This window comes from Epinephelus fuscoguttatus, linkage group LG22 (assembly GCF_011397635.1).
Source record: "Epinephelus fuscoguttatus linkage group LG22, E.fuscoguttatus.final_Chr_v1".
In the NCBI taxonomy this organism is placed as follows: domain Eukaryota; kingdom Metazoa; phylum Chordata; class Actinopteri; order Perciformes; family Serranidae; genus Epinephelus; species Epinephelus fuscoguttatus.
The window spans coordinates 1,837,331-1,854,696 of record NC_064773.1 but is presented as its reverse complement, the minus strand read 5'-3'; the positions used below and the strand labels follow the sequence as shown (position 1 = coordinate 1,854,696).

Sequence of the window (17,366 nt, the reverse complement as noted above, 5' to 3'; positions counted from 1 at the left end):
AGGCTCAGGTGAAGTTTTAGAGTCCTCACATCACTTGCAGAGATCCAAGGGGAGAGGAGGTAGCAACACAACTCCACCTAATGGAGGCTGACGGCACCCCAGATTCAAACGTCCAAAAACACATCATTGAAACCACAAAATATCTCCATACTGCTCGTCCGTAGTGATCCAAGTGTCCTGAAGCCCCGACATAAAAAGTTGTTTGGAAAAACCTCATTTGAACTCTGTTTTTAGCCTCACTGTAGCCTGTAGCTCTGACTGCCTCTCTGGGCACCACGCTCACATGAGGCCGTGAGACATGGGCACTGGACATGGGCACGTTCATGTGTGTTCACGTGCTTTCGTGGGTCTCACGCGCACACGTGAGCATGGTGTACAGAGAGGCAGTTACAGCTGATATCAGCACGGCGATGTCACGTAAGCGCAGCTCACACCCTCCAGTTTCCCCCTGGTTAACACCATCAGCACTGTTTATGGAGTTAGCACTGTTAGCTGCTAGCTGTGCACAGCCACCTCCATGTTGAGAGCCATGTGCAGACAACTCATACGCTCTGAATGTCACGTAGAGTCCCTTTAATAATTCATCAGTTATCAGAGTCACTGATTAATCGAGTCCTCCAGAAGAAAATAAATGGAAAACATTTTAGGAATAAAGCAAAATGTCACCAGAGATATTTTGGAAAACATTTATCAGATATGTTAAATATGTCGGCCAGTCTGCAGCTAACAGGCGTCACTGTGCAGCATTATGGTCTGTTATACTCAAACAAACATCTATCTGTAACAGAGCTGGAACAGTGTTAAACAAAGCAGAACAATAACCATCAGTCAGATTTAATATTTGATCTGAGAGTTGTTCCAGAGTGAAGTTGATGCAGTTACCTATATTTATCTGTCTCCAGTAGAGACATGCTTTTACGCATTAAAAAGAGAAGATCAAGTGGTGTTGCCAGACTTCAGCCTGAGGCGCCCACGGTCATCTCTGGAGCCTCTGTTAGCTTTTCTAAGAGTTGAGCATCAGAGCTCAGAGTGAAGGCTGAGTGTTTATACAGTCAGCTAATGAGGACAACACTGAGCTCTGCTGGACTGCTTCGACATAAACGTCCCAGCATCACCAGTGTTGTGTAGTGGAGTTCTCTGGTGGTGAAGTGGTTAATGAGTTTACTGTCATTGTGTCTCCGTCCTCACAGTCCGTCCTCTGTATGTCTTTCAGTCCGCCTTTTGTTTGTCGCTGCTCGCTGTGTCACGGCCCTGCTGAGACGTTACCGAGTGGTACTATACACAGTGTGTGTGTGTGTGTGTGTGTGTGTGTGTTAATAGCTGCCGGCCTCTCAGACCTTCTATCATCAGACTAATCCTCTTCTCAGAGGTCGCCTTATTACAGGGTTTTATTTTGTCATGGTGTAATGATGTGCACTTTGAGGTGAATACAGAGCAGAGTCATACTGCACTGTAATAATCTGCATCCTCTCACGGCTCCTCCCTCTTATTCTCACCAATTACACTCACACAATGATGTTTCTCATTTTCTCATGCCTACGTGCTGCTGATAGCCTCGGCTGGAGGCAGTATGTTTTCTGGTTGTCGGTTTGTATGTATATACGTCTCAAAAACACCTTCGATAGATGAATACTTTATCGATCCTCACAGGAAATGACCCAACACAGCAGCTACATTCACAATCAAACACAACAGGAGACAGATAAACATTAAACAAACAACACAAAAGCTAAAATAAACTAAACTTAAAGAACCCAAATGGCTTGTTTTGCATTCCTGTGATCTCACTACGTGGAAGGGACTGTTGTCCATGACGATGTTTATATCTGGTGCAAGACGTTGTGACATTATATATAAAGATACAGTCTGAGGTTTAATACTCGTTTAATTTTCAGATACATTTTCGACATACATGAATTTAAACACTATTTTAACTTTATCAAACGTGACTTAAACACTAATTCTTCAAAAAACACTTTTTATTTGGGACCCTGTCAGATCAGATGTGAGTCCAACTGTCACTCACGCTACAGAAAACCCATCAACATGACGGCTATAGCTCTGTTAGCTCAGTCTGACAAAACACTTGGATTCAGAGCACGAGTCGGACATGAACTTGTATTGGAGTAGAATAATAATAATAATAATAAACACAGATTAATAGATGATTGTAATGTGCATTTACACGATTGTCAGACATATTCTGGACTAAATGAGTGATTTCAAAGGAGTACGAAGAGGAAGACAGAATCGTGCTGTCCTGTGTGTGAAGACATGAAGGACGTACCTTTCAGTCAAAGGACCTCTAGTAATGTTGATTTCTTTTGGTTGGATGATCATGAGAAATTTGAGTTTTGTTGCAGAAGCAACTCGTCCTCACTGTGACCTCGTCACATGTCCACGTTTGGTCATGGACTTTCCACGTCCACATATGACGTCCAAGGTACCCTGGGTGTGTTTGTTGTTGACGTTCTGGGACGCCGTGTCAACTTCAGCCTGTTACATGCATTGTCTGTTTTAAAAAAAGGAAAAAGAACAGGGTTTGGCTTTACTGTAATATTGTAATATTTGTCTGTAATATAAATGTCTAAATTTGCACAGGAAATCTCTGGTATCTCGGTTTGCGCCCTGGCGTCACCTCCCTGTCGGCATGTGTGTACTATGTTGCTTCCTATAAGAATCAGCTGAAGGATAATAATAATCCATGATCAGCCCAATATGAAGTACTGCCCGTGATCAGGATTGTGTGTACACAACGATTAGCAATATGGATTTATATTAGGCCGATCTCACACAACCAGAAGTCTCATGGCTCTGGAAAGTGCTTTCTTCTCCACCTTCTTGATTGGTCTCCCACGTAGGGCTGTGCCATCATTAGAAGAATGTCCACTATCACGACTGCCAACAACACTGAATGTTTCTTCAAGCTCCTCCATCATCGAAAAAACGTGGAAAACTAGTTGTAAACAGGACGTGACGAACTATTTACGTACAATTTTACAGAGGATTATGCGGGATTAATATTACCCTAGGTATTTTCTCTAGACCGTTTTACAGAAGGTAAAAGTCGCCGTAATGTTTACAGACATGGGGTGTTCGGACGGGACTAAAATCCCTGGTAATAATTACTCTACCCCACGTCTCCACGCTTAACTAACCCGTCCGAATAGGCCTTTACAGGAAGTGAACACTGGCCTCCTGGGTGAAAGTCCGTGTTTGCTGGATCCATCCACCCCTCCTGCTCGTCCTACTTGGACTTTCGCCACCTCAACTTTTGTTCCTGTCCTGTCGCATTTCCCCCTGAAACTATAACAGCCAGCAGCACTGTATCATGCCGACGTTAAAGGACGGCTTTTTCGTTGGTGTCTGACGCTGGAAGGCACTGCCCATGTGCAGGATTTCGATGACCTCGGCGTGATACCGGGTTGGCAGAACAGGGAACCTCTTTGTGGCCAAATTTCTTTGCCTGGCCTGAGATGGAAGGCAGAGTATTCTGTTTGAGGACTGGGTAGGAAAATAACTCGTACTTTGAATTGATCACTGCAAAGACATTGTGATGGTGTCTTGTAAACTCCTCAAACTCATCAAAGTAAAGAACATCATCATCATCATCATCATCATCATCGTTTCATTGATGTTTTTTCCTTTATGTGTGCACACTTTGAATCTCCTCCTGGACCTGAATACATCTTTCAGTCTGCTTTGTCCGTCTTTGTCCGTCGCTACATTAGTGTGTGATGCTTTCAGGACTGTGAGTGTGTTTTGTGGGGCTGGCATTAGAGGTTGTGAGTGTGTGTGTGTGTGTGTGTGTGATAGATGAGGTATAGCGGCTGTGTATGTGTCTCCTATCCTCTTTGGTCTTTTAGCTTTATGCTTACTTTGTCTCAGCCGTGCTCTCCTTCAGGCCTCTTCATTACCACCAATAAGAACTCAATTTCCCCTGGGCTCCGCCAATCATAGCACTCATATCCCCACCAGGCCCGGCCAATCAGCTTGAATGTTCCTCCAGCCCGATGTCATGAATGGCTAATGATGCCTGCTGCTGGTCATGAATGCAGATGAGACCACATCAGGGCTTTTCTGAATCTAGAATAAAATCTAACCATAAACATGAAAGGCTTTTCAGCCAGCGTCAAAGTTTGGAGCAAGAAAATAAAATAATGAAGAAGACGAGAGAAAAACAAGATCTTTTATTGGATATGTAAATAAAACAGACAAACGCAGAGAGGCAGCCAGTGTGTAGGAAACAAGTAAACAGGTGTTCTGTCTCAGGAAATACACCAACAGGCTGTGTTGCCCTTTAATATTCATGCACCTGTAAATACCAAACACCATACAGTACTCCACTGATTAAACACATAAAGATGACTTTATTTTTTATTTGGGCCTCCATTAGCTTCCAGAAAGGGGTTGCCAGTCTTCCTGGGGTCCACACAAAAATACCCACAATGTATAACAACAATAAAATTGTTGAAGAACAGAAAGCAAATGAAATGGCTTTACACATTAAATCATAAACAATAAGAAATACGAATAGCAAACAAGTTAATCAAACTTGTGTTCCTGCAGTCAGGAGACTTTAGGTCACCGCGGTTTTCACACTATAAGATCTGTCACCAGGACGAAACCCTAATGAGTATGTCAGGTGAAGTGTTCGTCAAACCACAACCTGGTGTTGGAGAGGGTGCCCTCTAGAAAATATCAAAGTCAAAAAGTGATAGTGCAGAGTTCTGAGTAAGTTATTAGTCTAATAACTTACAGAAACACTGGATACAATAGTCCACCTTCCACCTTCCCTTCCCCGCTCTCTGATCGCTCTCAAACACAACATATTCCTTGGAAATCTCCCCGACAGGTCCAGATATTTAACTTGCTTGATATCTGGGATGCATCAACAAGTGTTTTTTGAGCAGTTCACACTCAGCACTGGAGCTCTGATGCCTCCGATCTGGGTTTTTCATCAGGGACTCCAATTCTGTCAGTGAGCAGAAGATCAGGGCTGACGTCGAGTGGTATGAACCAGGCATTAGAGATGAATCTCATTGTATTATGGGAAATGTAGGACCCAGTGTTTTAGAACTGTAAACTATACTGTGTTACAGTCAGGATTTCTCTAAATCAGCTGCAACAGTGACATAGTGGCGGTATCTGACGACAGTTAACTTTGAGGATATTTCACGACGTCTTTTGGGGCTTTTGGAAACACTGATCAACATTTTTCACCATTTTCTGACGTTTTTTTATCGACCAAACAACTAATAGAGTAATCAAGAAAATAATTGACAGATCTGTCCACAATTAAACTAATGGTTAGTTGCAGCCCTGCAGGACACAGAAGTCAAATTCAGTTGTCGGTCTGATGCTGATGAGCCTCTTGGGGGCTGATATTTGGGACTGAAAGGATGTAACCAAGACTTCCTCTTCCTTGTGACAGATACCTGCATATGGACCGTTTACCTGCTGCTCAAACCTGATTGGTCAAAACTACTCAGACTACAAACCAGAACACCTCTGATATTGAAACCTCCAGATTCTGCTGCACATGCAGATATCTGTTTAAAGGGATTAATACAAATTGAACCAGTTATCAGTTTATATTAGGACCCGATGAAGACCATGAGCTGTGTTTGAAAGCTCCGGAAAAAGCAGGTAAACAGACCTTTTAGTGAAGATTATTTGATTTTGATATTGAACAAAAAGCCTTGATTACTTTCCGTCTGGTCGTACTGTTGTGTCAGTGTTACATCATTTTACAGTTTTATTACAGACAAGAAAAGATAATAAATGTAATGTGTAGTTTTGGGAAGGTGTGCTGATACCAAGAGCTGGAATGGAAACGTGCCTGTGAGAGAGCTGTCCTGTATTTAAATTTTTCTCTGTGTAAAAGACCTGCATCAGGACACACAGACAGGTTTAACAAACAGGCAGTGAGACGGGCGGACAGACAGACAGACCCATAGATGGAGTTTCAGATGTGGTTGGTCCCCGTGGGATCTGGTGTGTCAGAGAAACCGGTTGTTTGAAGTGGTTCCCGCGGGTGAGGATGTAAAGACGGAGACAGAGACAGGCAGAGAACCATGGAGGCAGAGACAATGTGAATTACAAAGAGAAGTTAGAAAGAGAAAAGCTTAGAGAGGTTAGACACAGAGAGAAAATCAGTCAGGCTTTATTCCCCTGGCTGCAGCTTCGGCAGACATTCCTGGATTTAGTTTCACTCCAAACTTTTTAGCAGAAGGGTCAGCGCTCAAGACTTTCACAAAGTACGCACTCAGGATTTTAATGAGTCACAGATTTGACTCTTCTCTCTCCTCCACACGTGTGTGTGTGCGCAACACACTTCTCCATCATAACATTTGCATTTCATTGTTGGTAACTCAGGTTTTTATACCAAATGTGTGCTGCTGGTGAGGCCAATGTACTATAATCTCACACACACAGACCCACACTCACTGCTCATGCTGTATTCAGACTTTTTGAAATTCTGTTAACCCCGAACCAAAACATGCCAAATATGCCACACACGAGTTACAGAAGGAAACTCAATACTTGAAAGGAGAAACCAAACAAGTGCTGCTGCTTTCAGACAGTAGAGCTGCAACCATTCATCGATTAATCACAGTCAAGTGTCAACTTTTAAATCAGTCACCAACTAATCTGATGATCGATTAATCAGTTTGACTAATTCTCTGATTCCAGCTCGATAAATGTGAATGTTTCCTGGTTTCTCTCCTCCTGTGACACTAAACTGAATATCTTTGGGTTGACGACAAGGACGTCGAACTTGGTAAAAACAGATCGACAGTTTGTAACCATTTTTTGACATTTTATAAACCAAACAATTGCCTCATTTGTGGATAATCGAACCTTATTAGGAAAACAAGTGGGCCCAGGATCAAACCATGGGGTACACCACATTAATATTAACTCTTCCTGAACAGAACTTCCCAAGAGAAACAAAGTCAGAAAGAAACCTGCCGAGCTACGTTTCTAGACTCTCACAAGGAGATCATTGCAAATTAATTATGTTTCCAATTGCGGTGTTTCAACTAAAGACAAAATATAATAAATGTTTGACCAGATTCAATGATTTACAGGACAAAATAAAACTGTATTTTATATATGTTTTAAGATTCATTAATGGAGAAAATAATCAACATATTAATTTATAATGAAAATAATCATTAGTTGCAGCCCTACAGGTGCACTGTGTACAAAACAATGAACCAGTTACACCTCATCGTTCTCTGTAGATCAGATCAGATTCTACTGTACCGTCACTGTGCAGAGAACTGAGACAGTAAGATGAGATAAAACTTTATTTTTCCTGAGGGAGAATACAAGCTGAGAGGAGTGCAGATACAGACTAACATAACAAAGTAGGAAAGCAAATGTGTTGCGAATGTAAGATACAGTATCTAGCAAATATAAACTAGATATAACACTAGATAACAGGAAGTGGCAAATAGGTGCAAAACAGTTTGTACCATTTATACAACGACACAAACAGGTCACCAGTATGAATACAAACTCAGGTAAGCGTCACAGTCACAGTCTAACAGGAAGTCAGTTAAACTTCAGGGATCAATGAAGTGATTGTGAATCAGTTTCAGCTGCTTTGGTGCAAATCAAATCTGCTCCTTTGTGTGAGGAGGAACAGGAGGAGCACTGCCAGAGCCCTACAACATGACCTCCAGCAGGCTACTGGTGTGCATGTTTCTGACCTCACTGTCAGAAACAGACTCCATGAGGGTGGCATGAGGGCCCCACGTCCTCTACTGGGACCTGTGCTCACAGCCCAGCACCGTGCAGCTCCATCATTCACCAGAGAACACCAGAACTGGCAGGTCCACCATCGGTGCTCCGTTCTCTTCACAGATGAGAGCAGGTTCACACTGAGCACATGTGACACGTGTGAAAGAGTCTGGAGACGCCGTGGTGAACGTTATGCTGCCTGTGACATCATCCAGCGTGACTGGTTTGGTGGTGGGTCAGTGATGGTCTGGGGAGGCAGATCCTTGGAGGGTCACACAGACCTCCATGTCATAGCCAACAGTACCCTGACTGCTGTTAGGTACCAGGATGAAGTCCTCAGACTGTCAGACCTTATGCTGGTGCAGAGGGCCCTGGGTTCCTCCTGGTGCAGAGGGCCCTGGGTTCCTCCTGGTGCAGAGGGCCCTGGGTTCCTCCTGGTGCAGAGGGCCCTGGGTTCCTCCTGGTGCAGAGGGCCCTGGGTTCCTCCTGGTGCAGAGGGCCCTGGGTTCCTCCTGGTGCAGTGGGCCCTGGGTTCCTCCTGGTGCAGTGGGCCCTGGGTTCCTCCTGGTGCAGTGGGCCCTGGGTTCCTCCTGGTGCAGTGGGCCCTGGGTTCCTCCTGGTGCAGAGGGCCCTGGGTTCCTCCTGGTGCAGTGGGCCCTGGGTTCCTCCTGGTGCAGTGGGCCCTGGGTTCCTCCTGGTGCAGAGGGCCCTGGGTTCCTCCTGGTGCAGTGGGCCCTGGGTTCCTCCTGGTGCAGTGGGCCCTGGGTTCCTCCTGGTGCAGGACAATATTTTAGTGCAGATACTTATGTACTTGTATTTAAGTAAGAATCTGAATGCAGGACTTTCACTTCTGAGTGTTTAATATTACTGGTTTAACTGAAGTAAAAGACGTGAGCACTTCCTCTTCCAGCTCTGAACAAAAGTAAACCAACCTTTAACATGGATCAGCCGAAATGTCCTCGCCTCACATACTTAAGATCTGAAAGTCAAACTGTTGCTCAGGAGGAAAGAGGAAGAAGAGAAGCACACCTTCAGCACCTCTGACACCGAGTGTATTTGTGGTGTGACTCAAAGAAGCTGAGCAGGAGGATGAAAGCGAGACAGAGAGAGCGATGATCCCTGTGTGGAAACTAAAGATGGTTGTTCCTTTGATGTGGCAGATGCACACATCCATAACAGGCCCTCTGAGAGAGAAGGTGAATATACCTGCTGCCTCTCTACACTGAGCTCAGGAGCAGGAGGAGCAGGAGGAGGAGGAGGAGAGATGAAATTTAATGAGAGAGGAGGTCACATGACAGGAACACAGAGACACTGGGTCAACATGGAGCTCAAACATAGAAGAGAAGGATGGGTTTTTTTATACCAGTTTAATTTCAGCATTTATTAATATCATTTTAATGCTTAATGCAGAATTACTGATTTATATTCACAGTATTATTTAATTCTGCTTATTTTAGAGCTTCTGCACATCATGGTGGGAGAGACAGGAAATGAGTCCAATACCCACCATTACCAGTATCTTACAGAACTTGATGTAAGTTTATTAAATAGTATCCATTGTTAAAGGCAGTGGCGGTCCTAGCACATTTGGTGCCCCAGACGAGCCTCTCCCCAGTGCCTATCCCCCCAGAACTAGACCCATCCACTGGACCCATCAACCAACCAACCCCCCCCCCCCCTTACATGAATGGACCTACATTATTGCCCGGTCGTGTTTCCCCTGACACCATCAGGCGCCACATGCCATGCTGATGTGAAAGAACGGCTTTTTTCACTGGAAGTCACTGACCAAGTGCCGGTATTCGACCACTTCGAGTGAGACCGGGTTGTTCACCCAGGAGACTGGTGTTTGTGTCACTTGTGAAACAAAAAGTCAGTTGTGTAAGGTATTTACATCATGTATGTTATGTAACACTTATTTTAACCCAAAACATGATCTTTATTCTGAACCACACCCGTTGCCACAGGTGTACATGTATAGGTGTGATCGAGCACCTAGCCAGGCCGTCTCCATTTGCAAACATTTGTGATACAAAATGAGTCGTTCTGAAGAGCTCAGTGACTTCAAGCGTGGTACTGTGATAGGACGCCACCTTTGCAATAAGACTGTTCATGACATTTTATCCCTGCTGGATATTCCACGGTCAACTGTAAAGGGCCGTCCACACCAAGAAAGATAACTGTAACGTTAACTATAACGATAACAATGGCAGCATCCACACCAATGAACGATATCGTTGTGTTGCTAGGTTACGCCAAACACACACTGCTCGGTGCGGTCAGCAGGGGAGCAGAGTGATGGATAAAATGGATATTGATGACCTGTTATTGCTGTATGTTGTGAGAAAGAAAAAGAAAACCAATTTACCGCTTGTTCCACCTGTCTGTCTGTCAGCTCCATCTGTCATGAGACAAACATGAATGAAGACGTGCAGTTTATCAGTTTATTGTGTTTCACCGGCGACGAGCTGTCATTACGAGCGACAATTACGCACGGCTGCACGCTCTTTATAACTCACTGTGTGAACCTATGCTGCATAATCAAGATTTGCCCCCCTCAGTAACTTCATCCTGGCGCCGGGCTTGCCTTAACCTCAATCACTGCGTGATTAGTATATAAAGGTAGAAAAATAAATAAAATTGCGGGCGGTAATGGTCAGAAATTCAGCGGGAGTGGGCAGGAGCGGGTTGAAGAAAACAGTCCCACGCAGAGCTCTAGCACACAGGGTGAATTTTATGAATGGAGGGGAAAAGAGGAGACGTATTCCCCTGCAAAATGTATTTTATTGCAGTTATTTACAAAAACAAAAACAAAACCACTGAAGTTAAAGTTCTGTCACAAAACTATATTGTTACGGATATTTGCACATTTTTAAGTGGGTATATAAAAAGTCCTGGAGCTTTCTTAGTGGTACGTGACGTGATGAACGTCTCGACCTGTCACTTCGGATGGATTTTGATTGGCTGTCAGTGTTTCTGTCGTTCATCAAATCGCTCTGAAAGTGATCCAAATGATATCGTCCACCACTATCGTTGTCGTTATAGTTGTAGTGTGGACGCTGCCGAACACTTGAGTTTAGAACGATTTTTAAAACTGTATATTTATAGTTATATTTATAGTTATAGTTCTTGGTGTGGACGGCCCTTAAGTGATATTATTAGAAAGTCGAAGCGTTTAGGAGCAACAGCAGCTCAGCCACGAAGCAGAAGACCAGGTGAAATCATAGAGCGAGGTCAACGACTGCTAATAACAATAATGATAACTTTAATTTATACAGCCCCTTTCAAAAAACGCAAGGTCACTTCACAATACATAGTAAGGAAACAATAGCACCAACAGAACAGTACAATACAACACAAGCAGTACAGAATAGCAACTAAACTATAACAACCAGCAGAAAGCAGAGACACTGTGTGATGGTGCACTGGGCATGAGATGGATTATCAAATTAAAAAGCCATGGTGAACAGATGAGTTTTGAGGGTGGATTTGAAAATGTCCAGTGAAGGGGTGTTGTGGGTTACAGGGGGGAGAGAGCTCCAGAGGGTGGGGGCAGCGATGCTGAAGGCTCAGTCACCGAAAGTTCGGAGGCAGGAGTGAGGGATGAAGAGTAGGCCGGACTCAGAGGAGCACAGAGATCTGGAGGGGGTGTAGGTGTGGAGGAGGTCTGATATGTACTAAGTACTAAGTTGACTGCTGAGGCGCATGGTGTGTAAAAGTCGCAAACATTCTGCTGATTCCACAACTAAAGAGTTCGGAGCTTCCACTGGCGTTAATGTGAGCACAAAAACTGCGCGGCGGCAGCTTCATGGAATGGGTCTCCATGTCCGAGCCGTTGCATGCAAGCCTCACATCACCAAGTCCTACGCCAAGCGTTGAATGGAGCGGTGGAAATGATCTGTGGAGTGACAAATCCATCCAATCAGTCAGATGGGTGAGTCTGGGTTTGGCGCATGCCAGGAGAACATTACCTGTCTGACTGCATCGTGCCAACTGTGAAGTTCGGTGGAGGAGGTTTCAGGGTTAGGGCCTCTTGTCTCCAGTGAAGGACAGTCTTAAGGCTTCAGCATACAAAGACAGTTTGGACGATGCTATGCTTCTAGCTTTGTCGCGACAGTTTTTGGGAAGGCCGTTTTCTGTTCCAACATGACAGTGCTCCAGTGCACAAAGAAAGGACTATCAAGAGCCCTGACCTCAACCCCATCGAGCACCTTTGGGATGAACTGCAACAGAGATTGCGAGCCAGGCCATCTCGTCCAGCGTCAGCACCTGACCTCATCAATGCTCCACAGAATGAATGGGCACAGACTCCCACAGAAACACTCCAAAAAATTGTGGAAAGCCTTCCAAGAGGAGTGGAAGCTGTTAGAGCTGCACGAGGGGACCACCTCCATATGAAATGTATTTGACTACAGTGTCACTATATGGTGCGATGCTCAGGCGTCTGAATCCTGGTGTCCATAGTGTAGATATATAAAGGTGGTACAGCAGAGAATATAAAGCTGTGTGGAAACATTGAGGCTATCAGTGCACTCACAGGTCTGTGTGTGTGTGTGTGTGTGTGTGTGTGTGTGTGTACTTTACCACAGTAATACTTCCCAAAACTCTGCATTGCAGCCATTAGGACCACCTGACTGTGATATCTGTGGACAGGTAATTTGGGCGAGCAGGTGTGAACAGAGATAAGTCTTTTCACACTAATAAATCCCTTCTGCAATGAAGCGAACTCAAGTGAATTCAATTTAGAGTTAAAAGCACAGGGTTGGGGGGGGGGGGTGAGCTCCAGTCGATTGACCACCAATCAGAATGATCTGATAGACGCCGCTGCTGTAAAACCAATGATTGGCCGGTTAAAACGCCTGCGAATAAATGAACGAGACGCGACTCTAAGAGGTTTGATTTGTGGGACGGACGGCAGAGACCACGCTGCGGTGATTACAGGCAGGTTTATGACGCGCTCAGGCAGATTTAGGAGGTAAAGTTGATGTGAATCAGCCAGAAATGAGCTGATACTTTGACCACGAGTGTTTGTGCGGCGGTGTTAGTGTGAACACTGTGGTCGTGTTTTACAGCCACAGGCCGCAGCTATAATTAAACACTCCCATCCAGACTAATGGAAGGAGAAACTCACTATGTCACCAAACTAATTGCTACACTCAGTCTCCCTCCACACACACACACACACACACACACACACTTTCTTCTTTTGTCTTTGCTAATCTAATCTGGCTCAGCAACTCTCTTCACTTTTTAGGCCGCTGCCTCCTCCTCCTCCTCGTCTCTGGTTCTCCTCCAGTAAAGGATGTTCTGGGTTTAATGAGAAGCTCCTCATTATTGCCTCTCTTTGCTCTCAGCATCGGTTCGTTCGTTTCTCCTTGAGTTGGTGCTGCTGTCGGTGCTGAGCCCTGCAGTACAGAGTCATGAGCGCTGTTTAAATTCTGCTTTGTTTAGAGGACGAGCGCCGACTGTGTCTCCGACTCTGAATTCGGGTTCACTGGGTTTATAGTCAGGACTGTTTGTCAGAGACGGTGTTCTCTGAACAGTTTAGGACTGCGGAGCTCATGATTCCTGACTGAATGTTTTATTGTTTAGACGACATATTGTCTCAGAAAATGACAAATGGTTGGGGTGACCTCCAGCTCACTTGGTAGGGTGTGGGCCCCGTGTATGCTGAGGCCTCCATTCAGACCTGTGGCCCTTTGCTGTGAGTCATCAGGGAAAGTGCCTGGAAAAAAAATCTTAAAAGACAAAAGTCCATCACAACATGATGTCTTGTTTTGACCAACAGTCCAAAGATACTCAGTTTACAATCATGTCAAACAGAACGAAGCAACAATGTTCAACGTTTCTGCTCAATCAATGACTTGATTATCAGAAGAGCTGCAACCTGACTGACAGTTTTAGCTCTGACAGTGTTAGGAAATGTTAACTATTGCAGAACTTTGAACTTTAGTGCATCAATGGTTTGTTTGATCAGCTGAAAATGAATTGATGGTTTTGATCAGTTAATCTATTCAGTCATTTATCAAGCAAATAATATTACAAATGCTGGTTGCACCTTAAATTTTTAAGGATTTAGTCCTGTTTTTCTGTTCTTTTGTCATAAATTAGAGCTGATCTGTCTTTCAGCACGGTCGACATTATCCTCCGTTACTGCTATCAGGCCAAGCTACACTCACTCCAAAATCGTCAAATACCGGCGCTTGTTCAGAGACTTCCAGCATCAGACACCAACATCATTTCACATCAGCATGATGCGTGGACAGTTGTCTTTATTCTGTAATGGCACCTGGCGGAGATAGGAGGAACGCAGCCAGGCAACTTAAAGGGATAGTGCACCCAAAAATGAAAATTCAGCCATTATCTACTCACCCATATGTCGAGGGAGGCTCAGGTGAAGTTTTAGAGTCCTCACATCACTTGCAGAGATCCAAGGGGAGAGGAGGTAGCAACACAACTCCACCTAATGGAGGCTGACGGCGCCCCCGTCAGGCAGTCAGAGCTACAGGCTACAATGAGGCTAAAAACAGAGTTCAAATGAGGTTTTTCCAAACAACTTTTTATGTCGGGGCTTCAGGACACTTGGATCACTACGGACGAGCAGTATGGAGATATTTTGTGGTTTCAATGATGTGTTTTTGGACGTTTGAATCTGGGGCGCCGTCAGCCTCCATTAGGTGGAGTTGTGTTGCTACCTCCTCTCCCCTTGGATCTCTGCAAGTGATGTGAGGACTCTAAAACTTCACCTGAGCCTCCCTCGGCATATGGGTGAGTAGATAATGGCTGAATTTTCATTTCTGGGTGCACTATCCCTTTAAGTTAAAGGGTTGAAAGTCCCCGACTTCTGGGTGGCTGGTGTTCACTTCCTGTAAGAATGTTAAGCCAAACCTTGTTCTTTTTTCCGAAACCCATCCACGGGTAAATGGAATTGGCTAAATGGAAGCACACACGTTTGTTGTTAAAGAACTGAAAACAGACAGTGCATGTATGCTGCTGTTTAAAGGAATGATGCAGGCAGCAGTCGACCAGCAGCTCCTGTGTTCAGTGAGGTAAAATACTGTTTTTGTCAATGGAGTCTGGCTTTAAAGAGAGTGCAGAACAGTTTCACTCTTTGATCCGTTTTGAATCCTAATGTTTTACTGAGAAGTCATGTTTGTGAAGTACTATTGATCCGACTGGATAAGTGAGAGTTGGATTAAACTGCAAGAGTTTGTGAGAGTTTGTAAACAGATGTTTTGATATAGTTTTGCTGTTGTTAAAAGTGGACCCCTATGACTTTAATTCATCAAGAATTTTCCCTGTTTTCGGAGTCTCCATTCACCGCAGAGGCCTGAGAGAAGACCAATGTTTTTTTCACAATTTCAACATAACCCAGAGTTAGTAACTGATGCCCAAAAGTTCATAAGGGGGTGAAGTGTTCCTTTAATTCTAGCTTCTTTCATGGTTGATATGAACTTCTAAATGAAAATATGGATTTAGTAGTGTCTGCAGGTATTTATTTCTCAGTGTAGCCTGCAAGCATTTCAAATGAAGGCCCAATAACACTGGAAGGAACTCTCTCTATTGGATAACTTTTTGTTGTTGTTGTTTTTATGGCTTTGGTTTTTGCTTTCTTGCTTTTGGCCCTGGGAAACTGTGACGAGCACTGAAAACTAAAAACTAAAATAATCGAGATGGATAGAATATAAAATATAATTGAAGCCCTGCTTGTTCTTTTCTCTGTTTGATGCTGAAAACGTTTCTTTCTCTTCTGTCTTTCCTCCAGACGTGATGGAGCGGTGGTGGGCATGGCAGTTTGCCCTGGTCGCCCTGGCAACCATTTGCCTCATCCCCTCCGATGGTAAAGAAACAGAGTTCCTCTCCGACACCCTCATCAACAACGTGGTGACCGACCCTCGTACGGGCCGGCTGTACGTCGGCGCCGTCAACTCCCTCCACCAGCTGAACCACGACCTGGAGGTGGAGTCCCGCACAGAGACGGGCCCCAAACGGGACAACCGGCTGTGCACGCCGCCCGTCACCGACGCCTGCGAGGAGGCCATAGACACCGACAACCACAACAAGCTGCTGCTGGTCCACGAGGCCAAGGACGTCCTGGTGGTGTGCGGCAGCGTCTACAGAGGAATCTGCTCCCTGAGGAACCTCAGCAACGTGGAGCAGCTGCTCTACTTCAGCGACACCAAGGGAGAGAAGTCGTACGTGGCGAGCGCCGAGGAGAGCGTCTCCGTGGTGGGAGTGATGTCCTACTTCACCAAGGACAGAGACAACTTCACCGTCTTCCTGGTGAGCAGTTAAACACACAGTATATTACCCGTGTTATTCCCATCAGCGCTGAGGTAAATAAAAACAGTGAATATAAATGATCGCCTCCATCTGTGATATTGTGCCAACAAACACAATTAAACTGCAATTTGTCGAGAAGGGAGGAATGAAATTGGCAGCCATGAGGGAAATGAGCGCTTCTGTCAGTGATTTTATTTCTTCACACAGTATCAGTGGAGTCTTTACAAGATGCTTTATGATCTCATGTCTCCTCTCCTTAAATCAAAGCAGCCATGGAAGAGCTTTTGATGCTGCTTCTGATAAAATCACAAGATTTTACCCAGAGTGTGTTCGACATGTGAAGGTTTACCTCCCTGCAGCTCTCTGTCGCAGTCATAGGAGAGGGGCAGTGGTTCTCACAGTCAGGGTCCTTGAGGTACCTTCAGCAGGTTATTGGCTAAAATGATCTGCAGTTCAAAGTCCAATATTTACTCTTCTTTTAGCTCTGTCCTCTGAAACATGTCTGGCTCTTTAGCTGCTCAGTGCTCCACTTTCTCCACAATCTCCTCCCTTAATCCGATTGTTAACATAAGGATATTAATAAGTGCAGCTCCTCCAGTCATCGAGAGCAACTGTGCGTCAAGATTAGCTCTGAGTGTTGACTGTTGCACAACTTAAACCAAGAACTTCTAATGTCCCTTCACGAAACCTATGTAGTACAACACTGACAGTAAGATTCTCAGTAACGTCAGGAGAATCTCAGCTAGATCTGACAGGAACACAGCGTCACAAGAGTTTCTGCTGCAACTTGAAATATTTTGTGTGTTTGTGTCATTTGTGTTGAGTTATTTTTTTCACCTGGCACAATCTGTGGCTATTCACATCTTTACGTTGACTTAGAATGTAATCCCTACACTCACAGTAGTCCCTATTACACACAGAACAATAGCTACTCATGTCGGCCTCCAGTGTGACATATAACATACGTGTCAGCAGCTCTAAACACTAACAATGACATCATGTCAATAACAATCATTTAGCGTCCCTGTTATATGGCGGCTGATCTCGTCCTCTGCTCGGAGGGTAAGGTGCTCCTGGACCTCACTGTTTTCACTGTTTGAGGACGTTTACAGCTGCTAACGGCTAACTGCTGCTTTTAAGTGTCCCATGGTGGGTCGTACACATAACATGTTGTCACAATGTCACACCCGTCCTGCTGCTGTCCCTTTGACACAGACGTCAGGCCATTAAAGGTGAGACAGCTCTGTCCCCCCATTCCAGGTTTGTACCTTTTATAAAGAAGAGCAAGGCAGAAGAACGACGCCGCATTCCCGTCTTGAACCATGGGCTCA

At 44.7% G+C, this 17,366-nt stretch overlaps 1 protein-coding gene across 1 annotated transcript in view; it reads left to right on the top strand.

Annotated features, from left to right (window-relative positions):
• The window catches only part of LOC125883246 (plexin-B2-like), a 259,257-nt gene that overhangs the window by 178,443 nt on the left and 63,448 nt on the right, over positions 1-17,366 (top strand). Inside the window, exon 4 of the mRNA XM_049567498.1 lies at positions 15,518-16,035. Coding sequence (XP_049423455.1) covers positions 15,523-16,035 — 513 coding nt within the window. The 5' untranslated portion in view covers positions 15,518-15,522. The remainder of the gene's footprint in view (positions 1-15,517; positions 16,036-17,366) is intronic.